Source organism: Pipistrellus kuhlii, unplaced genomic scaffold (assembly GCF_014108245.1).
Source record: "Pipistrellus kuhlii isolate mPipKuh1 unplaced genomic scaffold, mPipKuh1.p scaffold_m20_p_118, whole genome shotgun sequence".
In the NCBI taxonomy this organism is placed as follows: Eukaryota; Metazoa; Chordata; class Mammalia; order Chiroptera; family Vespertilionidae; genus Pipistrellus; species Pipistrellus kuhlii.
Window position 1 is genome coordinate 213,196 of NW_023425425.1, and position 27,772 is coordinate 240,967.

The 27,772-nt window shown below is 41.5% G+C and overlaps 2 protein-coding genes across 15 annotated transcripts in view; one reads left to right on the forward strand and one right to left on the reverse strand.

Moving 5' to 3' along the window:
• SON (SON DNA and RNA binding protein) overlaps window positions 1–16,576 on the forward strand; it is a 33,309-nt gene extending 16,733 nt beyond the window's left edge. The window contains exons 6-12 of one of the 10 annotated variants that reach the window (XM_036432741.2): window positions 4–192; window positions 6,715–6,825; window positions 8,859–8,975; window positions 12,906–13,048; window positions 14,835–14,911; window positions 15,012–15,127; window positions 15,647–15,805. In XM_036432741.2, the coding sequence (XP_036288634.1) occupies window positions 4–192; window positions 6,715–6,825; window positions 8,859–8,975; window positions 12,906–13,048; window positions 14,835–14,911; window positions 15,012–15,127; window positions 15,647–15,805 (912 nt within the window). Of the gene's footprint in view, window positions 1–3; window positions 193–290; window positions 1,084–6,714; window positions 6,826–8,858; window positions 8,976–12,167; window positions 12,248–12,905; window positions 13,109–13,354; window positions 14,207–14,834; window positions 14,912–15,011; window positions 15,128–15,593 lie in introns of those variants that run through there. The other 9 variants (XM_036432742.2, XM_036432740.2, XM_036432743.2 and 6 more) reach the window with 9 other exon arrangements.
• On the reverse strand, window positions 4–27,742 carry DONSON (DNA replication fork stabilization factor DONSON). 5 transcript variants are annotated; one of them, XM_045579833.1, is made up of 11 exons: window positions 27,367–27,742; window positions 27,114–27,191; window positions 25,843–26,046; window positions 24,290–24,468; window positions 23,399–23,577; window positions 22,422–22,503; window positions 22,225–22,329; window positions 21,362–21,560; window positions 17,936–18,148; window positions 17,378–17,523; window positions 4–124 (listed from the first exon to the last, which is right to left on the reverse strand). In XM_045579833.1, exons 1-10 carry the CDS (start codon window positions 27,655–27,657, stop codon window positions 17,386–17,388), a joined length of 1,668 nt encoding a protein of 555 aa, XP_045435789.1. In that variant the 5' UTR covers window positions 27,658–27,742; the 3' UTR covers window positions 4–124; window positions 17,378–17,385. The 5 variants fall into 5 exon arrangements, with proteins under 5 accessions (XP_045435789.1, XP_045435791.1, XP_045435790.1 ...); XM_045579835.1 differs by lacking the exon at window positions 4–124 and adding an exon at window positions 6,948–6,991; XM_045579834.1 differs by lacking the exon at window positions 4–124 and adding an exon at window positions 10,389–11,694.
• Between the last annotated feature and the right edge of the window lie 30 nt (window positions 27,743–27,772).

Below are 27,772 nucleotides of genomic sequence, written 5' to 3' on the forward strand. Positions count from 1 at the left end.
TAGATTGCTGCCGCGAAGCCCACTCCTCCGAAGAGCCAGGTCACGCTAACAAAAGAGTTCCCGGTGTCGTCCGGATCCCAGCACCGGAAAAAGGAGGCGGACAGCGTGTACGGAGAGTGGGTTCCTGTGGATAAGAACGGGGAGGAGAACAAAGAGGACGACAATGTCTTCAGCAGCACTCTGCCCTCGGAGGTGAGTGAGGAATATTCTGTGTTTTTCTTTTTTTATGCCTGAACCTGCCATTTTGTTGTTACTTATGTCTGATTTGGCTTCTGTTTCACTCTTCTTAGGGCCGGGGTAAACGGCAGGGCCGGGTTAAACGCCAGATGAAACAGCCCGCAGCTTCTCATTTGACAGTAACTCGATGCAGTTCACTTTGTGGAGCCAAGCCACAAAGTGAAAAGCATCGAATTGCAGAGAACAGTGTTGTCACCTCCCTCCCCAACATTGGGCCCTCCTTGCACTTGTGGGAAGGGAGCCCGCGGTACAACTACCTAGCGTCCCGTTTTGCTTCAAGGCTCTATAGCTCTAGATTCTGGTGGTAGCAGGTGTCCTGGGCGGAGGGACTGAGCGACAGAGGCAGATCCTCAGGTTCAACACAAGAAGTGGATGGAAAAGGTCACTGTAGGCTGATGTGAGCGTCTTGAATACATAGCCTATTGCCCTTAAATAATGGTTTCTTACTGTTCCTCTGGGTTGTTTGTCAGATAGCCTTTAATTTCAATCATTTCCCTCCCCGTGCTACCTTGGCCCTTTTGAATTCTTGTGTTTAACCTAATGCTCAGCCGTGGTGTACTCCCTTTCCCTTCTCCTTTCTCTTTTTGCTACTAATGAAAGCTGGAGAAGTGGAATCCACACCTGACATTTTCCCAGGCTATAGTTGTATCTTGTCATGATGCAGTGATAACCAGTGTCAAAACAACCCCTTAAAATGCCACCTGATTTAAATAATGTGCTGCTAAATATAGTGCACATGAAAACAGCAAGACTGTATATATATGTAAATATATATATATATGTATCTTTGTATGTACCTCTGTATCTGTACCTTTGCTGTATCTTTTAATAAACAGTTTACTTTTATTTAACTTGTTGTGCAAAATCACGCTTGGGGGATACGGGAGGGTGGAGACTTCCCGGGGGGGGTGGGAGTTAACAATACCATAGACTAGTCATTGCCCTCACCCTTTGTTTCCGGAGCCCAGACATGGGTCCGAGGCCTGGATAGGTGTCCAGGCCCTGACAGTGGGGCTGCTTCCTGCTCCCTCTCCTCGCAGTCCTGGGTGTGCAGGCTAGAGACACTGCTCTCCCCCTCAGGTTCTGCTTATCCCCCTTATGGTCATCTCCCACTAAACCCTCCCGAGTTAGAAATAAGCCAGGTGAACAGAACCCAAATCAGAAGCCTTCCCTTGAGCTAGCCACGGGACATTCTCAGCGTGTGTGAGATGCGCGGGGTTTGACCTGGAGCATTTTAAAGGAGAGCAGCTCTATTCAGGGAAGCTGCCTGGACATAACTAGCCAGTGTGACTACAGCCCCAGTGGTGCTCAGTGTGACACAGGGTTCAAAATCTAAGCACGTTCCGCCATCACCAGCGAGGAGGGGTAGCTGGTTTGGATAGTATTTTATTGAGACCACCTGATTGGCCAGTTGCCAGTCCCCAAATTCGGGTACCTGCACATCCTAACGGAAAGGGGTCACTGATATTTGCAACTAACTTAAATTTTGTAGTAGTTGAATGAATATAAATCATGATGAGAGGGCTAAACAAATTTAGAAGTTATGATTCATATGCTTTAGTGATTTCTACAGATCGTGCATTTAACAGAGTTGGAAAAAACTTTGTAGGGTGATGATGTGAGAAATGTCTTCTGATAGAATGAAGCCCTAGAAATAATACACAATTCCAAGGGTTTTTCTGAGAAGTTAGTGACTAGAACTCTCCAGTGCTGAGTGAATGCTGAGATCCTTTCTTTTTTGACTGAGAGTTTATCTATACATCCACTTAGGTATTTATATCAGAAATGTACGGCTCAGCCATTTTAGTCTTAACACTGATGGGGGCAGGTGCCTTAGTCTGGGCATCAAAAATGGTTGTCAGAGTTTAATTAAAAGTTGAGAATAATTATTTCAAAGAAATTTCGTGGGGGAAAGGTGGGAATTATTTTATAGTAAGTATAAAGGAGTGTTTTATAAAAGCAGGAGGGGGAGCTGTGAAAGCCACAGAAATAGAGCCGGTTTTCCCTATGGGAGGGTGCACACCACTTTTTGATGTGAGAACTCTAAGCTAGTTTCTTAGAAGGTTAGGCTCAAACAATATACAGGTAAACTTTAATTTTAAACAAAACATCCCAAAGTTTTAGGAAAAGGGACAGGATCTCTCCCTCCCTCGTCCCCTCGCCCCCCTCAGGTCTCTGTAGCAATAATTTAAAACACTAGAGGAAATGGTTATATAAAATGCTTAGTTCTAGTTATTTAGCTGTGTCTTAGAAATATACTGTTTTTAAAAGTGTGTTTGTGGAATACTGTTAATGACATTTTATGAGAGCACTGGTTCTCTGGATTCCCTGTCCGGGGTGTACAGTCTTAGGCAAAGGTCACAGATTTGACCTTAGTTTTGCTATAACCCTTAATCCCTTCCATTGTCTTGCTCTTTGACATAACTGGATAGACGTGGATGGATCAACGAATCCATTTCTTATGGATTGTCAGCTCCTCAGATTGTGCTCTACTGCCAACCAGCGTCATCGACAGTAAAGAATGACTCCAGAATTTTGACCATATTTGTGTGAATCTGGTTGATAAGCAATGAACAGAAAAAAAGTTGGAAAACTAATGTTTAAAAATTGTCCTCAGGGCCATTAATTCTTGGTAATGAAGCTAGCAGAGACTTACTGGTAGAAGATTAAGTGTAATCTTTGACAAAACCTCCTTGGGTTTGCTGTCAAGCCAAATACTTGAGAAGTCCAGAAGTTGCCCTGCCTTAAGTCTGGTGATTATTTACATGTGAAGATAATTTTTTGTTTTAGGCTGTTTGATTGGTTTTTATTCCTGAAGAATATTTCCACATCCCAGTGGAGCTAAAAATCTCAGTTTAGAAACTCTAGATTTATAAAGTTTTTAGTTTAAGTTCGTGAGGCAAGATGAAAATTTCCATTGGAAATTGAACAATAGTTCCTAGGGTGCTGCAATGTGAATTTAGCCTTGTTATTCATTCTCTCCTTAGATGGAATTACAATTCACTGAATTTCCGTAAGCCAGTAGGTTATCTGTTCGTTTTTGTTATAATTCATTTAGTTTAAATGTATAAGTTAAACTTAAGCATTGCACTAAGTTGTTTTATTTGATAAAAATATCTATAATTGATCTTTTAAAACTAATCAAACACATTTAACAACTCAAACATTCTCGATTTAATAGTGCGATTTTTATTTCGGTAGTTGTCATTTTCTTTCATAACAGCTTTTGTATTTTTGCTAAATATTTTTAAATCATGTTTTATGTGTAGATCATGTTTTTCTTTTATGCTGTCTACGAGATACCTGCAATTACCTGTGTAGAAAATAATTTTTATTTTATATCCTTTCACTGTCGTTTTAAGAAACACAGTATATTTGTTCTATCGTTGTAAATAGATTAACAAAAGGGGGAAATAAAGTGACTTAAAAGTTTGTTTTTTGGTTAGGGGTGGTGGTGGGAGGGAAGAGAGAAACATTGATGAGAGAGAGACACACATCTATTAGTTGCCTCCCAAATTGCCCGACGAGTGGCGGGAAGACCTAAAGCCCAGTATGTGCCCATGACTGGGAATTGAACCTGAGACCTTTGTGCGCAGGCCTCCGCTCACCACTGAGTCCGGCCGGGGCCACCTAGGAGGACCTTTCAATGAGGAGATAAAGAACATGCATTTATAACCTAAGGCCTGGTGCTAATGATGTCACTATTCCCGATGCCTCTTTGGGGGGCTCAGTGGAGAGGGACCTGTCGGGTGTAGCCTGGCTGTCTCGGCCAGGCCCTGCTGCAGTGAGCGGCTCTGGCTGCTCAGGTCTGACCACTGCACCGCACTGCGCTCCACACGCACTGCCTGGGCTCCAGCCACTGGCCAGCACAGCATCCTCAGTGCAGGCTGTGCTCCCACCGCCTGCAGGCTCTGGAGGAAGTAGTGGTCTGTGGTGTCCATGAAATAGACGAAAGAACCTGAATAGGTTTGTGTTAATTAACGCGAGAACTGGCGTTATTCACAACATGAGTAGATTTCATAGTTTAGAACAAGTCCTACAGGAAAGGAAATTCAATATTGTCCTCATTATAATGTCTGGAAGTATAATTATGCTTTAGATAATTACACTTTACACCTTAGGTTGAAAGTCTAGTGTGTCTATTGAAACACGGCTTGCTGATGACATCTTGATGAAGTGTTCTATAGCATTTAAGTTTTTTCCTTGGTTTTTATAAGGCCTTTGGTATCATTTTGGTACCTTTCACACATTCCTGTTTCTGAGCCACATTAGAAGACGGCGAAGGCTCTAGGCCTTCCGTGTGTGACACAGTTCACTGTGCCCTCTGCACCTGTCCTCCAGTGCGGAGGCATCAGCTCTGAGAAGCCAGGCTGCTTCCCGGCACCGGCCGCATTCGAGAGCCACTGGCTCCCTGAGAAACCACGGGACACTGCTCACGTAAAGGAGCTGTGGTTTATACCCACTCACACTGTCTCCGTGGCCCGGGAACAGCAGTGCTTTGGGGACTATGTGATTGCCTGTCAAGCATTATTGTATATCCCGCATCACCTGGAAAACAGAAACGTGCTTTTTGATACAGACCCTTAAGGTCCAGTAAGAGGGTAAGATAATCCTGATCCATTCTGAATATATTTCTTCACATTTGAAAAGATATGAAATTAATAGTCAAATTATTACTTAATAAAGTTTTGACATGATCTTACAGCTAAGTTGCTAATCCTGTTGATGGATAAATTAAATTATATCACCTCAGCAGAAACTGGTTGTAATTTTATCTTATGGAAATTTATATTAAGCATCCAAGGTTGCTATGTTACAGTTCTTTTCAGAATGTGATATGAATTTGACATAAAATATTACTGAGATTTGAAAGAAGTTTCATCCTGGGGATAAGTGATGAAGCAGTAGGTTACCTGTTTCCACAATAAAGGCTTAAAGAGGAAAAAGTATGAAGATAATAGAATAATTCTAATTAGTGTGAATAATTTATTAAGTTTACTAAGAAATTAAGATTCATTTACGGTATTAGATCTATAAATAGTTTAGTAAATACAGAATGAATTCAGTTTGATTGTGCTTTCATTTCAGTTTAATTGTATAAGAATATGGTTCTACTTTGTAAGAAAGTCTTTAATTTTGTTAAAGGAATATTAGAGAGAACTAGGTATGCTAGGGTGACTAAGGGGCGCTGAAGTTAGGAAAAAGGTTAGTGATCCTTATGCATGAGGTAGAATGATTCTCTCAGTCATACCCCCTTCTCTAGATATAGGTCTTATTTTGAAAGAAGTCTTATGCACAATATACAATGAAATTACAGGTAGCCTTTACTTAGCTTTTTAAACAAATCATTAGCTGTCATACCCATACAGTACTTACTAATTATTCTTTGTATTTAATATAGGAGCTGCCATCTGGGGGTCAGTGACATACAGCATTTTCCAAAAAGGAATTTTCTTGGGTGAAATAACTAGGAAGTACTAGTTGATACAGATCCACCTGCACTCTTAATATTAGAACAAAAAACATCAAATACTTACTCGATGGCTTTTTCCTTCTGTGGTTGAGCCTTCGTTAGGAAAAAAATTTTTGTTTTTTAAATATATATTTTATTGATTTTTCACAGAGAGGTAGAGAGAGGGATAGAGTCAGAAACATTGATGAGAGAGAATCATCAATCAGTTGCCTCTTGCACACCCCCTACTGGGGATGTGCCTGCAACCAAGGTACATGCCCTTGACTGGAATCGAACCCGGGACCCTTCAGTCTGCAGGCGGACGCTCTATCCACTGAGCCAAACCGGTTTTGGCGTGAAAAATTTTTTAAAGTTAAATCATTTGTCAGCTGCTTAGCATAAGGTTTTTACAGGCAGACTATGAACTTTGAAAAGGACTTATTCAAACATGTCTCAACTTTGTGTTTTATATGTGTCTTCCCCCCGAAACATTTTAACTGGTCATGAATGTACATAAAGTGAAAAGAGGTCCACTTATTTACATTATGAGGGTTGTGATAAAGTGAGGAGATCTGCACAGGAGCAGAGGAAAGGTCATTGACACCACAGTGGTTTGCTGCTTGCTTATTCAAGAACCTTGTTTATTGCTTCCGGAGGTTATGCCAGTAAGCAGTTTAAAATGAAAACTGCTAGTAATACAAAATAGGTGAAAAAATTCTCAGTTTACTGCAAAAGACTTTTATTAGTGAAGGTTGGAGATTACGTTTTTCATGGCATTTTCTATGATTGTAATTTGATACAGAAAACAGTCAGATTTTGCTACCTCTGATACATTGTAACTTACCTGAAATACCCTTGTCAACTTCCCAAGGTTACTTGACCTTTTTGAGTCTTCTGCCTACTTTATAAGACTGTTAATATGTATATAAGACTATTATTTTGTTTTTGATATATAAACTATATGAGCACATTTCTGAACTTAGGGATTCTATCCTAATTTGAGATAATTACGTTTTCTTTCTTAGCCTGTGGACATCTCTACAGCAATGAGTGAGCGGGCACTTGCTCAGAAAAGACTAAGTGAGAATGCATTTGACCTTGAAGCCATGAGCATGTTAAATCGAGCTCAGGAACGGGTATGTAGCAGTTTAATATCTAAAGATTTTTACTAACCAGATTGTGACATAAAATCAGTGGCATGCTGTTGAAATGTAGGTTCTTATCTTAAAAATACAAGGGAAAAACCATTTTATTTTTAAAAATCTTCACTGGAGGAGTGAAGGTATTTTTTTTTCATTGATTCTAGGGAGAGTGGAAGGGAGGGGGGGAAGGAAAGGAGAAAGGAGAGGGAGAGAGAAAAGCAAAGACATATTGGTTGTCTTTCACATGAGCCTCAAGGCGGTGGGGGTGGGGATCGTACCTGCCATCCAAGAATGTGCCCTTGATCTGGAATTGGACCTGAGACCTTCTGGTACACAGGCCAATGCTCCAACCACCGACACACAGCCTGCTTAGCTTATTTTAAAAATATATTTTATTGATTTTACACAGAGAGGAATTGAGAGGGACACAGAGTTAGAAACATCAATGAGAGAGAATCAAGGGTCAGCTGCCTCTTGCACACCCCCCACTGGGGATGTGCCCGCAACCAAGGTACATGCCCTTGACCGGAATCAAACCTGGGACCTTTCAGTCCGCAGACCGACGCTCTATCCACTGAGCCAAACCGGTCCCGGCCTACTTAGCTTATTTTAAACTAGAGACCTGGTGCATGACATTCGTGCACTGAGTTGGGGGGGTTGTCCCTTAGCCCAGACTGCAGGGGATGTCCGCCTGCTTGCTTAGGCCTGCTCCACCTGAAGCTGCAGGCGGACATCCCGAGGGCTCCGTAGCGTTGCCGCGGACGGGGAGAGGCTCCACCACCGTTGCTGTGCTCCCCAGCCATGAGCCCAGCTGGCTGAGATCTTCCTGTGGGAGCGCACTGACCACCAGATGGCAGCTCCTGTTTTAAGCGTCTGCCCCCTGGTGGTCAGTGCGCATCATAGTGACTGGTCATTCCGCTGTTCAGTGTCTATTTGCATATTAGCCTTTTATTATATAGGATGACCATGGCCTAATTAGCTTATTTTAAAGGTTAGTGATTTGGGTCCTGGTCCTTCGTTCAGTACATGTTTATTGTGTACTGTATGACAGGAACTGTTATTGACCAAATAAATAGGAGAGAATTCCTGCAGAGTTTATAAAAATAGCACATTGGCCATAATAGGTCTGTGAGCTGCAAGTAGTAATATGAGTTCCTGCTTTCCAGTGACACAAAGTGAGCCAAAGAGTGGTTAACTGCTGTCCAAGGTCACAGACTAGTAAGTGAAGAGGGTGTCATTGAACCCATTCAGCCAGGGTCCAGAGGCATGATTTTAACAATGGACAGCTTTCCCTTCCACCTTTTATTTTATTTTTTTAAATATATTTTATTGATTTTTTACAGAGAGGAGGAGAGAGGGACAGAGAGCTAGAAACGTCGATGAGAGAGAAACATCGACCAGCTGCCTCCTGCACACCCCCTACCGGGGATGTGCCCGCTTCCAAGGTATAATACATGCCCTTGACCGGAATCGAACCCGGGACCCTTCAGTCCGCAGACCGACGCTCTACCACTGAGCCAAACCGGCCTCGGCTTCCTTCCACCTTTTAAGTGCATGTTCACACAGATAGGAAACCCACTGCTTGATGATACTGTTGTTAATGGGATTCCCTGAATGGTATTAAACTGCTTCTTTTGAAATGTTTAAGAAAAATTTTTTTAAGAGAGTGGGATGGAGTGGGAGACATACATTGGTGGGTTGTCTCCTACATGCGCCCTGATCAGCATGGGGATGGTGGGAGCAAGCCTGCAACTGAGGCTGCCTTCTTGACATGAAGAGAACCCAGGACCCTTCAGTCCGAGGGCTGACGCTCGACCCACTGAGCAAAACTGGCAAGAGCTGGAAAACAATTTTAGATGTGTGTAAAATCATTCTATGCTCTCAAAAATTGGATTTCTAAGCCAGTAATACAGCATTTCTGGAACTAACTAAACCATTTCTTCTAATGAATTAAATTGTTAATTTCAGAGGCATTCTAACCAGCCGAGTAATTTTCATTAGTAACTGAGTCGTCTTCTTCTCTTCAGATCGATGCCTGGGCTCAGCTGAACTCTATTCCTGGCCAGTTCACAGGAAGTACGGGGGTACAGGTCCTGACACAAGAACAGTTGGCCAATACTGGTGCCCAAGCCTGGATTAAAAAGGTAGAGTGACATAATGCACACACGAAAGTGTTTTATTAATGCAGTAAGAGGCCAGTGACTAAGCAAAGTTCCTGAGTAAATTTGCTGTGTGTGTACTCCAGGACGGACACTGAGGATGGACCGGACTCGTGAGCAGTGGCCAGTGTATAAATCTGATTCAGGAACCATGGGTTTCTGTCCTGAGGTTACTTTATTCTGGCTGCTGGTCTTGGGGTGGGTGGTCTGTTTAAACTGTGTTTTGAATGCTCACAATGTGTCTCAGGTGCTGTTGTGAATATGCCCAGTTCCTGTTGGACTGCTAATCTAATGATTCAAAGCGGTGGTTCTCAGTGCTTTCTCCTCCGGGATACTTTGTTACAGGTTTATTTTTGCTGGACCACTGCCCCAAGAGCCCTTTGCCCCCTCGCTTCCATTTCTCTGTTCCTCTGCCTCTTTCCCCTCCTTAGTGCCTGCGCCTCCTTAGCTCCTGGGGCCCGCCCCTCCTGTGATCCCCAGGCCCAGGTCCCCGCGGTGGTCAGCGTGGTCACAGCAAGTGGTTGGGAGGCCCCGGATTAGCACTGCATGTGGTGACTGGCCGTGGGACTGGAAGGCGGGGGAGGCTGGCTGGCGCCTGGGCGGGTGAGGCTGAGGGGGAACGGGGCGGGGGGGATGGAGCATCCTCTCTGTGGACCACCATGTGGGCCCTGGTGGCCTTTGGTGGTCCACAGGCTCCATTTGAGAACCACTGACCTCAGGACAAACAGGACATAGAGGCCTAAGTTGAAGGGAGTGGACGGACGCCTGGTGCTGTGAAGATGCAGGTGCTCCGGTGTCAGATGCCTGCCAGGAGACGTGAACTCCACCTACGGCTGCCTCGCTGTCGGGGGAGTCTGAGGTGGTGCCGGAGGGCTTTCTGGAAGTGTGCGCTGGTGAAGGGAAGGGGCCTGCCGGCGGGTGGGGGTTTGTTTCAGGAGTGCGGGCTGGAGCGGCGCCGCCGGGAGGCTGCTCGGTCCAATGGACTGGGAAGGTTCCTTATCCGGCCGTGCATCCTCCCGACTCCTTTGTGATCGTGGGCGAGTAATGGCGGAAGTCAGTCTACAAGCGTCGCATGGAAGACAAGTCCCATTCCTGCCTCAGTGGGAATGTGACAGGCGCCTGTGGAGAGCCGCCAGGAGTTCTGAGAAAATGAGATTTGGGTTGTTTTGGAAGTTTTAATCTCATAACATTTCAGTTTTGATTGCATTATCTCTGGTGATCCTCTTATTAACCAATTAATATACAAGTTTCACTCTGCCTGCCATTTTGGGGTGGGGGAGATAAGCACTCTTAATATGTGTATATTTGAGTACACAGATTCGTTAAAAAATTACAATTTATGTAGTTTACTAGGGGATTAGTATTGGGAAAAGACTACGAGAATCTATCAGAATTTTAAAGATTTAATTAATTTTGGACTAATTACATTTCAAATGTGAAGTAACTTGTGTAGTATTTGAAAAATGGCTTTATTTTCTTTAACAGTTTAATTCCTTAAAACTACTTAATTCTAAAGCTGAATACTCCGTATTTCAGGAAGTGAGACTTGAAACTTAAATGAATGTTTTAGGCACATAATGATGAGTCCTGTACATTACTAGTTAGAAACTTTTGAGTGTGATTGCATTGCAAATTTTAGTCTTAATATTTATGTAAAGTGAAAGTGCTGATCTATAATGCTTCTAAACATACTTGTAAATATTGTTAATCTATGAAAAGTGAATCTTTTATAGATTCAATACCCTGTAAACTTTCCCTTAATTAAAAAAAAAACTACTTCGTTTTGTAGGCAGTTGATGGATTTTTAAATAAGTATTATACCAATTTAAATCATTTTGATAAATTCTCATACCTTAAAGCTGGGTTCATTTGACCAAATTTTTAAATAACTAAAGAAAGCAATGCTTTCAGGAACACTATTTGTATGTTGCTTAAAGAATATTTGCTACTAGCATCAAGGAAGGGATGTTTTTTATAAAAATGAGGTGGAGCATGTGGAAAAGTTATTAGGCAACAGGAAGTTTAACACTTGCCTACTGCAGACCTGCCTGTGTTTAGGAGATGTTCCCCAGGCTCATTTGGCTTCTGTTGCCTTGCTAAGCTCAGCACCCTCTTTGTTAAAAGCGGCTTGGATTGCCAGCATTTCCCTCCCTCCTTTGCATTTTGTTGCAGTAAATCAATATATTCTTAGTAGATAAAGGAGAGGTTTGTTTTTAAGTAAAAATTTAAAAGTCGTTATTAAAACAACCTTTATTTTTTGAGATGGTATCATTTGGACATGACCTGATGAATAGTTTACTCTAGCAGTCTCATTAATCAGCTTTTTTGTTAACTACCTACATCCTGGGTAAAGAAACATGAGCATATCAGAATGGAAACAAAACTAGAGCCCTGGGTTATTGGGGTATTCGTATGTACTCTGCACAGTTGCCCTTTTTTTTAGGAGAGTTTCCTGGAAAGAGGGCCGATGAACCTGGAAGTAAGTAAAAGCCATTCTAGGTGTGTAGCAACAAGGCAGTTGATACCCGAGCATCAGCTAATTTTTCTCTCAGTACATCAACACTGCATGGCCTGCACCAATAAGGAACTGAACCAGGGGTACGTTTACCTCCACAGCCGCCTCCTTCCATCAGAGCGCCTTGTTGAACTTAATGTCTGTCACACACACCATTGGCATGCTTTCCCCCAGCATGTAGTTAAAAAGCTGGGGGAGAAGATTAGACAGTTTACGTACTGTCAGAAAACCAGATTTAACAAATTTGGTATTAACTTGTCAATACAGGAATGTGATTGATGAATACTATTTCTAGATTTACCAAGAATTTTGATCCCCTCTATTGATAAGTTAATAACATTTATATATTTGCTGGAGAATGTAAATTTAAAATTTAATAACAAGGAAATAAAGAACGATTTGGAGACATCACACAAAAAAGACCGACAGTAGAATTTAGTAGTAGTTTGTTCTATGTATATGGACGCCTCAGAGGCATCCATTTCTTAATGTGTGACAATAATTGGCTTGATCATGCTAATGTATATCCTTGTGCATCGTATGACATTAAGTGGTGTGCTGCTGTGATGGAAATTACGGTTCAGTGGGTTGGATACGAGAGAGATGACTGTTCACAGAATAGCCTGTGAACTCTCACCCCTCTGTATGGAAACTTGTTTCAGGGCCCAATCCTTGTAGCTGTCTTCTTGCCCGGGTCAGTGCCAGCCCTACTATTCACAACCCTGCTGCCACCGAGGCCTAGGTATGTAAACGTTTAAGGAGTTCTACGTCTTTTAACATCGAGCTAGGTTTTACAGGAATTCAAAGTCAGTTTGGTATAACAACAGGTTCTTTTATGTGGTTGTCTTCCATTGCTTACTGTGTTAATGATTTTATGGAGTCATTCTTTTGTTTCGTAGGGTTTTTCTATGTAAATAGTCATACTTGCTCCATGGTAGAATGGGGAAATAAAATGGGTGATAACAGTATGCTGCTTCAGTGTCCGAACTATTTCTCAAATGACTTCTGGGCTTTATTTATTAACTATTGTAGGTACACGCGGGACAATTGCTGACTGCTTTAACATTGCCTTCTTTTTATTTCACAAGCTAAGAAGAGATACCAGTGAACGTAAATAGTGGACGAAAACAGGAGTGTTCTAATTTTTTTTGGAGGGGGCACAAGGGCCACTGTTTTAAAACTGCCATTTATATGCCTTACGTGACTTTCAAAATACTATTATGCTAATGTGGAAAAATTAGAACATACACACTACAGTATGTATAAGAAGCATTTAAACTTAACTGCTATAACTATAACAGATCTAGAAGTAAAATAAGATTTCTTTTTTAAAAAATTTACACTGAGTTTACAGTCAAATTCTAACTGTAAATTGGGATATTTTACCTTTCTTTGGACAGGATCAATTCTTAAGAGCAGCCCCAGTAACTGGAGGAATGGGAGCCGTTTTGATGAGAAAAATGGGCTGGAGAGAAGGAGAAGGATTAGGAAAAAACAAAGAAGGAAATAAGGAACCTATCCTAGTTGATTTCAAGACTGACCGAAAAGGTAACAAGTTTTTGGGGAAAGGTTATTATACCCCCTTTAACAGTTCAGGTTTCATTACAGTATCTACATTCTTTTTTTTCATTTTTATTTTTTATTTTATTGATTTTTTACAGAGAGGAAGGGAGAAGGATAGAGAGCTAGAAACATCGATGAGAGAGAGACATCGATCAGCTGCCTCCTGCACACCCCCCACTGGGGATGTGCCCGCAACCAATGTACATGGCCTTGACTGGAATTGAACCCGGGACCTTTCAGTCCGCAGGCCGGTGCTCTATCCACCAAGCCACACCGGTTTCGGCTGTATCTACGTTCTTTTGATGTCTGACTCTGACCTGCAGGCACTCTACTTATACAGCTGTTCCTTAGGGGTGGGGTTTAACCTATTCCCAACACCTTATATAATTATAGAAGGAAACACTAATTTTAGCTTTAAAAAGGCAACCTGTGTTAATGTTAGTTGCTAAAAATTATGGAACTTTGAATATATCTATGATTAATATTTTAGCTAGATTTTATATTTATAAAGCAACTGTTTTGATGGAATATATTCTTAACTTTCTTAGATATTTTATCCCACATATTCTTTTTATTTCCTATTAAAGTGTTGCTTAGTCTCTGCTTTATAAACCCTCTTTTCAAACTCAGTAAGTCAGTTCTTTTGGGTTGGGGAATAGCAGATCAGCTGCCTACACTAGTGCTACTTTTTCATAACACCCTGAGTTTTGGGCACCCAAGTATAATCCATGGGAATGCCAACTCAGTGTGATGATTGGAACTTATTTAAGTCTAGTTTTTAAAATTCCAAATTTATTTTGTATTCAAATAGAGATTTCACTGAGATTAATGCAATTACATTATTCATTCTTATTGACTTTGGAAACTTAATAGCTCCAACTAAAATTTTTTTATTGTTTTGCATCAAATTTTCTACATTGCCATCTATGTGGAATACCATGTTGCCATTTTATTTTAAACCGGTGGGAATATATTTTAATAATGATAATCAAAAGAGCATGGAAGTAAGATTACAGTCATCCTGTGATACAGCATTAATTCAAGCTTTAAATTAAACAAGGAAAGAGCATTTTGCTCGTTATGTCATATTGACATTTTATTGCTTGTACAAGCTGAATAGATAGATTCTCTGTGTCACGAAAAGATGGTTTATTGGAAGAAAACTTGTTGGATGTTTTGCATAAATTTCAGGGAGAACATTCATGGGTTGGGTTTGGGAAAACAGGAGCAGAATTCGAAATTGGAAGAACATTGGTTTTGCATAGTGACATAGCTGTTACTTTGGAAAGGGAGGTTATGCATTGTGTGTTCGTCTTTGAAGAACACCTCTTATTTGATGAGTCAGAAAGGGCTTCGTTGCTGGGGTTGGGGAGGAATGAACCCCACTTATCAATTAGACTTTTTTACTTGTGTGTGACCTAAAATCCTCATCTTTTGAGGAACATACTTTTTACTGAGCATCGTCTTTTAAAGAATGGGCAACCAACCTTTAGAAACCAGTTGCAATAAATAGCCACTACTTTTTAAACATACAAAGCAACAGACCTGGAGTTGATAATTATGGCACTTAATTATATGTGTATTCACATACTAAATGCTTGTTTTCTGAACATTTTATATAATTTCCAGTGCCAGGGTGTATGAATATGTTTATTTCTATGTTGAAACACAGCAAAATAGAAGTCCAGATTGATCTAGAAACAAGGGTAAGGGGAATGTGTTGAAGATTTCCTTGAAGTTTATCATGAACATTGTTGTTTTTTTGTAAAAGGTCTTGTGGCTGTAGGAGAAAGAGCCCAGAAGAGGTCTGGAAACTTCTCTGCTGCAATGAAAGATCTGTCAGGTGAGGGGACACTGGATTCTTCCCACCCATCCTTTCAATTCATAACTGGTTGCCACAGATGGTGCAGATAATTAATAACTGGCTATTTTTTCCTCTGCAGGCAAACATCCTGTGTCTGCCTTGATGGAAATCTGTAATAAGAGAAGGTGGCAACGACCTGAATTTCTCTTGATCCATGATAGTGGCCCTGATCATCGCAAGCATTTCCTCTTTAGGGTAAATATGAATTTCTGCTTTAATTGTATACATTTATTAATTTGATGACAATGTTAGTGGGAGAGGGATAAGTAGGATTGATATATTTGTGGGCTGGGAGTGTGCATATGTATAGGTAGAGAGGAGGGGTTTTTAAACATACAAGTATGCCTCTTAATATGACTTTTAAAAACCTTATTTTAAAAATATGTTGGAAGGGAATGATGTGGGCAAAATCTTGTGAACTATTTGTTGCCATATTCTAGTAGGGAATGGGGAATTAACTTAGAACTGTCAGGCTTTTTTCCATTTGGAGGCCTGCTTTTAATTTGCTGTCTCTCCCCAATGATTTGTTCCTTCTGGGTTGAGGTTAATTTGACTTATATAGTACGGGTTTAATTTAGTTTTCTAGCATTTAGTGAAAAAATAAAAAGCTAATAGATATTAAAGTTTGATGCTGTTCTTATTGTATGTTTTTCTTGAATAGGTATTGAGAAATGGAAGCCCTTACCAGCCCAATTGTATGTTTTTCTTGAATAGGTATTGATAAATGGAAGCGCTTACCAGCCCAGGTTTGCCAGCCCTAATAAGAAGCATGCTAAAGCCACAGCAGCTACTGTGGTTCTTCAAGCAATGGGCCTTTTACCAAAGGACCTCATGGCTAATGCCACTTGCTTCAGGAGTGCCTCACGTAGATAGATTGAGGTTTTATATTAATCATTTCAGATAATTTTACTCCGCATCAAAATGTATTTCCTCCTTAATGTTGTAAATATTTGGCAATTTAAAACATTGTGTAAAAAGCAATCTGTACAAACATCTCCCGGCTTTGATTTTTGTACCATGGAAATTGTATTTAACCATACAGGGTTTTGGTATGTTTATATTGTTTACCTTAGTGATGTATTTGTTTAAGTGGCTAACACCCAAACGATTGTTTGAAGGCATCCGTAATCTTCAGTGTGGAATGTTAAATGACGCTTTTATACTGTATTTTGTACTATGATGTAACTCCCCTTCCTGTGGCTAGGCTGCTGTAACACTTGCCTGTAATCAGTGAAGGGCTGTGCACCTTGTACTAGTTCACAATGGGTTCTGCTGGACAGATACTGGGGCCAGTGTTATTGATGTAATCAAGCAAGATCTGTTCCACAGGGCTGAAGCCACCATCTCCCTTACAATTTTGTAGAAGTTATAAAAGATAAAAGGAAAGTGTATGTTGTGTGATGATCAGCACCAAGTCCTGCGTTCCCGTCAAAGCCACTTGGGCTATGAGAAGGGAGTCACAATGAAGTCTGACTAGAATTCTACTGCAGAGGCCAAGTCCATTTAGTATGGCATTGAGTTGTGATAGTTTTACTTTGATGTGCATTTTGAATTTCTGCTACACCTAGATAGACGTAAAATGATAATTAAAATGCTGTAACCAACTTATCTAATAAAATTGGCACCCAGCCACTATTTTGTTGACTGAGAGTTTAAGTTTATGTTAATTTTTAGGGTCTGATAGAATATTTCATGTGTATTACAGTGGTATTCATATGCTGTCTCTATACTTTATTTTCAAAAGCTTAAGGCCCGAAATATAAACTTCTCTGGAATAAATGTGGTGTTTTATTTTCTGGAATGTAAAGTGAACACACTTTTTAACTAAATACTGTTGTTTCTCTACCCAATGCTTATGATTTCTAAGCACTTTTATTTAAGAAAATTTGAACTAGACACACACACACATTAAATACTACTTTGCCATGATGGATGAGCGTACTTGAAACGCTTAATACACTATTCTATGTGGAATACAAAATAAAATTACCCTGACCTGAATTAACATGCCTATGTATTGGAGAGAATTGTAAAGAAGTAAGAAGCATCCACAATCAACTCAGCAGACATTGTATAAATTTGGTTTCTACCTTCACAAGCTAGAACCTCATTACCCTTGGCTCCAGTTTTGCCCAGATGTCATTGATACTAATTTAGCCTCAATTTTCCATTTCAAAGGAAGCACTTGACATTGATGGAATTTTCTATCCAGTTTATAATTAGGTTATAGGGATCTAGTTCTTTCAAGTTACCCAAGTTTTTCATATCTGAATATCTTATAGAAAAAATAGTAAAGCTAGAATGCCGATCTAAGATCTTAACACATGCAAGAAATATTAATGGTTATTCCTTTAACTTCCAAAATGAAATTAAAAGCCAAAGGTATAAGAATCTTGAATTTCCTTGCCAGAGGCTTTTTTCCTCAAAGATTCCTTTTAGGCTTACTTTGGTGGTCAGGCTCTCCAATTATAAAGGTAGTCACTCATGTCCACATTCCGTAAAGAGGATTTCCCCAGTAACGGTGTTTGGCTAAGCTGGTCCAGAGTCTTAGGGTGCAACCCACAGTTAGCAAGCTCCTCACGAACAATCTCCTGTGGGAATTGGTACACCAGTCAATGAAAGCACACCAGCCATTCGAACACTGTAATAGTTACCATGGGAACTTTGTACTATTCATTATCAACAAAAGTTGACTTAAAAGAATTTTTGCATAGTTTTAATTTTAACCTCTAAATAAAATGTGAAAACATCAAAAATTAAAAGCCATTTGTTAAATCCTCATACTGACTTGCCTTTTTTTCTTTTTTGGTGGGGGTAGTTTTTAAGTCATTGCTAAGTACAACAGCTTGAGATAAAAACTTACAGTAACAGACATTATCCCTTCCTCTCAATAATTCTAATCTAAAATTAGTAAATACATTTACTAACTTGAAAGTTTGGCTCATTATAAATCTGTCACCTACTTTGAAGAAACTGTCAGTCTGTTTACAGCTCTCCACTTACCTTTCCCGGGACTTGGTCCACTGGGGGGCAGATGTTGAACACTGCGGTTGGCTCGTGGGTATACAGTCCTGCAGAAAATGACCCACTCTGTGAGGATCTGAGCAGCATGGTCACAGAATGTAGAGAATGAGGCATGATGGGACCTGTGATCTCCAAGCTGAATTGATCTTTGTATCCAGAAACACACTGCTTCTTCACATTTACACTTCGTGCCTTCCAAAAAATTAAAGGGGAAAATATGGTCATCTCTCAAGCTTTTGTCCTTAGCTAACAATGTGTTCACTAACTTTTCATTAGGATTTTCCTCTCTTTACGAGTTACGGAACAAAAGTAGTTCATAAGATATGAAAAGGCTGAAACTGGTTTGGCTCAGTGGATAAAGCGTAGGTCTGCAGACTGAAAAGTCCCAGGTTTGATTCCGGTCAAGGGCATGTACATTGGCTGTGGGAACATCCCCAGTAGGGGGTGTGCAGGAGGTAGCTGGTCGATGTTTCCCTCTCATCAATGTTTCTAGCTCTCTATCCCTCTCCCTCTCTGTAAAAAAGCAATAAAATATATTAAAAAAAACAACAACACACAAAGTGTGTAAGAATAAAAGTGTTTAGTAAATTCTGTCTCCAGTATCCTTTATTCCAAATTATGAGATTGTCAGTTTAAGTAGATTCTAGAAAACATATTTTCATATATGGTATTCACTCTGATTTAGTAATACACTTTCAATAAAGAATATTGCTAAAACAAATAAATCGATTCTACTGCTAACATTCAGTACATATTTGTTTATCATTTTCACCAACAGGGGTCCACAGGCACCCCTGGCAGCTTTGAGGGTTTGCTTCCAGACCACTGCAGTAAAGGGCGCGCACGTGAATGAGCTGTTAACGTTTTGCTGGTGGAGGGTCTTGCTTTCAATTTGTAAAAAATGCAACACCTGTGAAGTGCAATAAAATGAGGTCTACCTGTACAGTTATTTTTTCACTTATTCATGATCCAGTTTTTGAGATAATTCGATATTCCTGTCTCTCCAGACAAGTGCCCTGGCCACTGTGGCTCGGTTGGAGCGACGTCCAGAACGACAGAGTTAGTGACTTGACTCCTGGTCAGGGCACTTTCCCAGGTTGTGAGTTTGATCCCCAGTTGGGACACACGTGGGAGGCAACCAATGGGTGTTTCTTTCTCTCTTAAAAAAAAGAAAAATAAATGAGACCATTTTTCTTTATGGCGAAGAAGATTAATACCAAAACTTTTTTTTTTTATATATTTTTTAATTGATTTTTGTACAGAGAGGAAGAGAGAGGGATAGAGAGTTAGAAACATCGATGAGAGAGTCATCAATCAGCTGCCTCTTGCACACCCCCTACTGGGGATATGCCTGCAACCAAGGTACATGCCCTTGACCGTAATCGAACCCTGGACCTTTCAGTCCCCAAGCCGACGCTCTATCCATTGAGCCAAACTGGTTTAGGCAATACCAAAACGTTTTTTGTTGCCAGTTTTGTATTAATACTTGGTAAGAAAAGTTATTTCCATATAATTCATATATTTTCATGTAACTCCTTTGATATAACTACATCAAATAATTTTTTACTGGGAGAAAAAACAAAAAGGCAACATAAAAATGCTAATAAAACAAGTAAAAAATTTATCCTATTAAAAAAGGAAAAGTACTGTTTAAGAAGCTAGGTTACTTACTTCCAGTCAGAACAGCAGAGTAGGTAGTGAACACTGTTCAGCCTCTCCCATGACCACATCAAAATTGCAACTAAACTGTAAAGCCCCCTTCAGAACCACCTGAAGTCCGGCTGAACAAGTCCTACCCCTAAGGACATGAGAAAGCAGCCACACTGACACTGGGAGGAAGGCTGAGGATGCAGACTGGGCTGGTGGGTAAAAACCAGGACGGCTATCGCTGCAGAGGTCCCGGCTGCGGACGCAGCCAGCCCCACAGCAGGCTGCCAGCAGGGCTGGCTCTAATGGCAGTAGAGAAGTCCAAGTACCTTCAGGCTGGAAAACCAGATGTGGCTGAATGAGCCTAGCACTGCTGTAGTCCCAGGTGTTGCTCTTAAAGGGCCCCCCACATATTTCCTCCCTGACAGACTCACTTGTTCTGAGCTCCAGCACTGGGGCAGTGGCATAAAAGGCACCAGAGACATAGGGCCCACACCAAGACACATCATAATTAAAACACCAAGGGTTAAAGACAAAGAGAGAATCTTAAAAGCAGCAACAGAAAAGCATTTGGTTACATACAGGGAGCTCCCATAAGATGGTCTGCTGACTCATCAATAGAAACTTTGAGGGCCAGAAGTGATTGGCATGAAATATTCAGTGATGAAAAACAAGGATCTACCACAAAGACTACTTTACCCAGCAAAGCTTTCTTTCAGAATTGAAGAACGGATAAGGAAACAGACAAGGAAAAGCTAAAGGAGTTCTTTATTACCAAACCAGTATTACAAGAAATGTTTAAGGATTGCTTTAAGAGGAAGAAGAAAAAATATGAATAAAATGGCAATAACTATACCTATCAATAATTACTTTAAATGTAAATAAATGGGTTAAATGCTCTAATCTGAATGGATATTAAAACAAGACTCATACATATGCTACCTATAAGAAGGCCACTTAAGATAAAAAGATACAGACTGAATAAAGAGATGGAAAAAGATATTTCATTCAAAGGGAAATGAAAAGAAGAAAAAAAAAAAGCTGAGGTAGCAATTCTTGTATCAGACAAAAAAGAGTTTTAAAACAAAGGCTGTCACAGACAAAGATAGGATCCAGTGATTCCATTTATGGGTATTTATCTAAGGAAACCAAAAACAGTAATTCAAAATGACATGTGTATCCCAGTATTCTGCAACATTAACAACAGCCAGGATAGGAAAGTACCCGAAGGGCCCATCAATAGACGGATGGTGAAAGAGGTGGCACATACAGACAAGGGAATCAGCCATAAAAAAAAAAAAAGTGAAATCTTGCCATTTACAACAACATGGGTGAACTTTGACTATTTTATGCTAATAAAATAAGTGAGACAAAGAAAGACAAATACTATCTGATTTAATTTATGTGAATTTGAAAAAACAAAGAAACAAAACAAAGAGGAGAAACTGATGGTAATATGGGAGGGGGAGATGGGTTAAAGGGGAAGGAGTTAAGATGTACAATTTGCCACTTACAAAATCACGGGGCTGTCCAGTACAGCGTGGGAGGGAGTAAGACGGTAATACTGCATGGTGTCAGATGAGTACTAGACTTATTGTGATGGTCACTTCCTAAGTTACAGAAATGTCTAATCACTATATTGTACAATTGAAATGAATCTAATATTGTATGTCAAACTTAAGTGAAAAATAAAGTTATTTTTTTAAAAGAAGCTAGGTTGTGAAGATTAGTGTAGAATTACCCTCCACCCCTTCTTACCTTAAGCATTTGCATGGTGGCTCCTCGGAAAGCTATCGGTGACAGGAGAGTTGGTGGCAGTCCTGCCTGTGGTCCTGAAGCAGCGATTAAGCTCTTACAGTTGATCAAAAAATTGAGCAATGTAAAGGTGTTTGCTCCCTTCACCAACACAACAGACTCAGGCCTGTGATCCATCTGTACTTCATGTTTCTCTTTTCGCCTGAAGATGGCAATCAAGGAAATGGCAAGTGCGAATCCCATGCTAATGGGAAAAGCAGTATCTTGATTTTCAATCACCTGGGATCCCTTTTCCCAATTCCAAACTGGAAATGCTCATTATCATGTCTTCACTGCAATTAGAAGGCACCTATTTAAATCAAAATGCCCTGACTTTAACCTGAATTTGCTGGAAACTGACACCTAACAAAAATTACTTTACTAATTCCCCCCACAAACTTCAACACAACAGAATGCTCTTTTTAAAATACAGTTTCTTAGTTTATTGGTACTTAGGGTTTGTTACTTACTGCCATGAATTAATTTTAGGATGATCTTAAGATAATTTAAGATTATGGTCAGACAGGCTAGTGTGGTTCAAAGTTGAGCATCAACCCATGAACCAGGTCACCGGTTGGATTACTGGTCTGGGCACTTGCCCAGGTAGCGGGATCGATTTTCAATGGGGTGAGTACAGGAGGCAGCTGGCTGATGTTTCTCTCTCATTGATGTTTCTTTCTCTCCCTCCCCTTCCTCTCTTTCTAAAATAAATAAAAACATATTAAAACAAAACATTATGGTCAAATAAAACTGCCAGTCAATATCCCATTGCTCACTAACTTAATTCAATAAAAGTCAATTCTAGTTAACAGCAAATGAAAGGATACAGCTTGATAGAGAGTATGTCTGGCTTTTTAATTTTATCTTGCACACCAATCTCTTCCAGCCAGGAAAAACTTTCTTCTTCATCTTCATCACTGACTGCTTGCTCCCTAAAAAATTGCTATAGTTAGATTTCTCATTACAAAACGGCTGCACCAGGCGACAGCCACTGGCTGGCGGAAAAGGTCACTTCATCACATACTCCCCAGGCCCCACGCTTGTTCCAGGTGCTTTCTTCTTCTCGTGGCCACTTTCGGTTACTAACGGCAGAGAAAATTCGATGCCTACACGAGAAAAGAAAGACATAACTGAGTTTTCTTTACTATACTATTAAGTTAAAAAAATTTAATAGGTATGCCTTACTTTTAGAGTCCAAAATTTGAAAATGTGAATCTTTATATTTGATTATTTATTAAGGCAGCAGCTTTCAAACTTTAATTTTATTTTTCAATTAGTTTACACTCAGTATTACCTTGTACTAGCAGCCATAACACATCCATACATACCCATATCTCTTTGAAACAAAAGGTATAGGAAACTATACATTCTTACTACATGTGGTATTCTTTCATAAAGTATATACTACTCTTTCATTTTTAAAAATGCTGATTAAGCCCAGTAAAAATATTTTATGTCCACCCATGTGTTGACCCAGTTTGAAAACTGTTGTTCAAAGTGGTAGGTAATTTGTACTATAAGGAATTTTAAGAAGCGTATATTCAGATAGAGACTTTCCAACCCAGTATGTTTAGAGGTCTGTGAAAGGAAGATCATTAAAGCAATGTATAAGGAACAGTTTAAATAAATGCTATAAAAAGAATCAGAAAGAAATAAAATGTTTCTTAATATAGTTAAGCCCAGCCAGTATGGTGCAGTAGTTGTGCGTCAACCTATGAACCAGGAAGTCACGGTTCAATTCTGGTCAGGGCATATACTCGGGTTAGGGCACATACTTGGGTTATGGTCTTGTTTTCCCATTGGTGGGTGTGTAGGAAGCAGCTGATCAATGATTCATCATTGATGTTTCTCTCTCTATCTCTCCAAAATCAATAAAAATCTTAAAAAAAAAAAAAGAATATAGCTAAAACTAATAAAAGACAATTCACTCGACAAAGGGTATTTTTAACTTTCAAGAAGTTTACTATATAGTGGTATTCTTATTTTAAACTATAATTTTACCTTCATTTTTCATAGCTTCCCTTATACCTCTAGTTGTAGGCGATATGAGAGCCGTGATTACATCATTTCCGGCTAATCCTGCTGCACGAAACAGGATAGTAAATTGATAGGTACAAACGTAGAAATAGGGGCAAAGTTTTGTCTTCAGAAGATTATATAAAGAAGTGAAGCTCACAGACCTATGAAGCAAAAAATTGTCTTTAAACATTTAATTCCACATCTAAAATGTAATATTGTATAATTCAGCTTGATGTTCACTCTGATTTGAAACAACATAAAATATTACAGATAATGGTTTTCATTTTTGCTGTTACATATAACTTGGCTTTGAAATTACTGAAACTGGTCATGAGACTCACTGATAACATCTACATATTTAAACAGTGTTTACCATTTAAACACTAACCATTTTGTTCTTTGAATAAAATTTAATTGGTAACTTGTTGATAATTATCTTTGTGCAGCTTCTGCTGAGAATGGAAGCAGTCATTGACAAGAATCTTAAAGAATTATGTTTAGCCCTAACCGATTTGGTTCACTGGATAGAGCAATGACCTGCAAACTGAAAAGTCCCAGATTCGATTCCGGTCAAGGGCATGTACCTCGGTTGCAGGCACATCCCCAGCAGGAGGTATGCAGGAGGCAGCTGGTTGATGTTTCTCTCTCATCGATGTTTCTAGCTCTCTCTCTTTCTCCCTCTCTGTAAAATATCAATAAAATATATTTTAAAAAAGTAAACAATTTAAATGTTGATTATTAACAGTTCCAATAAAATCATTCCTGAGGAATAGCAATCTGTCTACCACTAAATATTTCCACGTCAGAAATAAGAAGAGAATGCCGCTAAAATGAAAATTCACTATTGGGTCACACAAGTTTCTAAAATCTTACCAGTCACTCATTAAAATGTGTTGTAGAGATTCATCATTTGACCAAGGGCTTGTTGTTGCAGACATTTTCCGGTCAGCTCCAATCCGAGGGAACAGGGAGAGCCAGGGGAAGGCGGGGTGGAGCCAGTAGATGAGGCTCTGCTGGAAAGCACAGCGAAGCTCCGTGCAGAGCTTGGGGTCCTGAAAAACGGGCAGCGCACAGGTTTGAGCCCAGAAAGATAACCTTTCATTAAAAAGACACTGAACACACCAAACACTCATCTTCACTGCTTCCTAGAGTTACGTGTTGATAATGGATACAGGGGCTAACATGTAGTTTTCTCACATTTGGGAGAACCTCTTGTCAGCAATTATTGTCTACCCAGCCATGTATCACAAGGAACACTTAAAACACAGATGGGAACATTCTCTGTCTCTACCATCCTTGAGGAAAATGACTACCCTTTTTATCAGGAAGGCAGGGACTGTGTGTGAGCATGCGTGCAGGCATGTAGGTAATAAAACATTTAACCGCCCACGCCCCCAGCACTGTTTAAAAAGTAGCCAGTGCTCTAGCCAGTTTGGATCAATGGATATAGCTGAAGGGTATCCATTTGATTCTGGGCAAGGGCACAATCTTGGTTGTAGGGTTGACCCCTGTGTGGGAGTCAATCAATCAATGTGCCTGTCTCACATCAGTGTTTCTCTCTCTCTCCCTCTCTACTCTCCTTAAAAATCAATGGAAAAATATCTCAGGTGAGGATTAATAACAACAACAACAAGAAAAGACAGTAGCAAGTAAAAACTGGTAACCCAAATCCCAAATCACCCTTACCAATTTATTAAAAATGAGGCACCAAGGTCTCTTTTAGGTAATCCTTTTTAACCTAGTTTAAGTTGATGAGTGCTTAAAAGTAATACTATTGCATTTCTCTAAAAACATTCTAGAATTCATCAACTCTAGTAAATTTACAAGACATCATCATTCAAATAGCAATAGTGCCTTTAAAAAAGAGTGAACTGAAGGGTCCCGGGTTCGATTCCAGCCAAGGGCATGTACCTTGGTTGCGGGCACGTCCCAGTGGAGGGTGTGCAGGAGGCAGCTGATCGATGGTTCTTTCTCATCGATGTTTCTAACTCTCTACCCCTCTCTCTTCCTCTCTGTAAAAAAATCAATAAAATATATTAAAAAAAGCGCACCACTATGACAATACAAAATCTCCAAGTCTTTTTAAAAAAATATATGTTTTATTGATTTCTTACAGAGAGGAAGGGAGAGAGATAGAGAGCTAGAAACGTCGATGAGAGAAACATTGACCAGCTGCCTCTTGCACACCCCCCACCGGGGATGTGCCCGAAACCGATGTACATGCCCTTCACTGGAATCGAACCTAGGACCCTTCGGTCTGCAGACCGACGCTCTACCACTGAGCCAAACCGGTTTCGGCCAAAATTTCCAAGTCTTTATGTCAAAAGAAAAACTTATTAGAAGGAAATATCTCTGGTATTTTTGCAGAAGTAAAATTCACACTGAATTTGTTATTTTAAAACACAGCTCTTTTCTTTCAGAAGTACCTGTACACTGGGAGGCAGAGTGACTTCTGTTGCTCTGCAATGCTGGACGACTCCCTGAGCCTCTTCCTGTGCTTTCAAATGATCTGCCCAGGTGAAGGGGTGAGGAGAGGTGAAAAGGAGTCGAGTTTTAATACTCCAGTCCACAGGTAACTCTGTACTTCTTGAGGACGGCATATCAGATTCGGAGAATGATCTCTGTGAAGTCTTTTAGAAAACAAAGAACACAAAATTAGTCGAGTAGCAAGGAAGAAACCTTCACTCTACAGATTTCATTAACGTATACATGACCATTGAAACGTCAAAATTTTAGAAAATGTGTAATAAATAGCTTAGATAATATACTGCACACCATGAAAAAGTCTGTGGACAGTAGTTATCTCTGGGAAGTAGGGATTTTTTGGAGGTGATGGTGGAAGATACAGGTTACACTTTTTAGCGTAGACAGTTCTATACAGTTTAGTTATAAAAGGCATGTGCTGCCCAGGGTTGGCTCCTGGTTGAGCATTCACCTATGAATCAGGAGGTCACTGGTTCAATTCCCCGTCAGGGCACATGCCTGGGCTGTGGGTTCCATCCCCAGTGTGGGGTGTGCAGGAAGCAGCCAATTTGTGAAATTTCTCATCAGTATTTCTATCTCTCCATCCCTATCACTTCCTCCCTCTCTAAAAATCATTGAAAAAAAAATCTACAAAAAGACATGTTATTTTCGTGATCACAATTAAAGAAATAAAAACTATTACTAATGTTGCTATCAAAGCAGACATCTTCCAAGTATTTCACAAACACCCTTGAAGCCGCTCAAACTCTGGAACCGGGCTGAGCTGCCCTTGGGTAGGGCTATGCGAACATATTCAGCAATATTCTCCTCATTACAATCGTTTTTCAGGTGACATCACAGAAACAGAGCAAGGAAAGGGGGACATTCCAGTGGGTCCTGTGAGGGCCATTTCTTTACCAGGAAGGGAGACTGGTATTGGGGGCCCTGGTGGCAGCCTCACAGCACAAGCACCTGGGGCACGGAGGGTGTGTGTGTGTGAGTGTATGTGTGTGAGAGTGTGTGTGTGTGTGTGTGTGTGTGTGAGCGCGCGTGTGGAGGGGTGGCGGAGGGGTGTCAGCCGCCCCAGCGGCACCCGCTCCTGTGGGGGGAGGCGGGATGAGGGCTCGGCGGAAGCCACGCTCCGCGCAGGTGGCAGCGGCGGGAGTGAAGGCACCCGCCCCTCCACCCGCGAGGCCGCCCGCAGGGCGCACAGCGATGGCTCCCGAGGCGCTACCTGGGGCGGCGCGGCCAGGGCGGCTCCTCCCGGCTTCTCGGCCCGCAGCTCGCCACGCTCCGGAGGGGAACCTGGAAACTGAGGCAGGCGGGTCAGCCGGGCCGAGGGCCGGCGCCGGGCACCGCGGCGCAGCCCGCGGACCGCCCGGCCTCCGGGGAGACGCACGGCCCGCGGCTGAGGAGGGCTGCCCGCCGCCGGCCCGCTGCCCGCCGCCGCCCGGGCCCCCGGAGCGCCCGCCGCCGGCCCCACTCACCGCGCCCGGCGCCCCGGGCGGCCCGTCCTGAGGCTCCGCGGCGGCCCGCGGCCGGTTGTCCAGGCGGGCGAAGGGGTTCCTGCCGGGCGCGCCCGGGCCGCCGCCTCTGCCCGCCGCCGGGTAGGGGCGCAGGGGCAGCCCGGCCGCCAGAGCGGCTCGGCGGGGCTCCGGCTCGGGCCGCCCCCCGGCTGAGCGCCGGGCCCCCAGGCTCCGGGCCCTCCTCCGCCGCAGCCGCAGGGTCTCGGGCGGCTTTTTGAAACCGGGCGAGTAGCCGGGCACCGACAGGGCCATGACGCGCGGCGGCCGCACAGCGCCGAGCGGCCACCACAGGCGCTTCCCGCGCGCGCCGGCCCCGCCCCGGCGTGGCCCCGCCCCCTGCGCGCGCGCGCGCCCTGGGCCGCCCCGC

Excerpts from the sequence above, each read along its gene's own strand:
- DONSON (XM_045579833.1), bottom strand. The coding sequence starts at position 27,657 with ATGGCCCTGTCGGTGCCCGGCTACTCGCCCGGTTTCAAAAAGCCGCCC. Across the intron at positions 22,504-23,398 it reads GGAAGCTATGAAAAATGAAG|GCATCGAATTTTCTCTGCCG; the intron begins GTAAAATTATAG and ends TTTCTCGTGTAG. Across the intron at positions 17,524-17,935 it reads TGGACCAAGTCCCGGGAAAG|GAGATTGTTCGTGAGGAGCT; the intron begins GTAAGTGGAGAG and ends CAATTCCCACAG.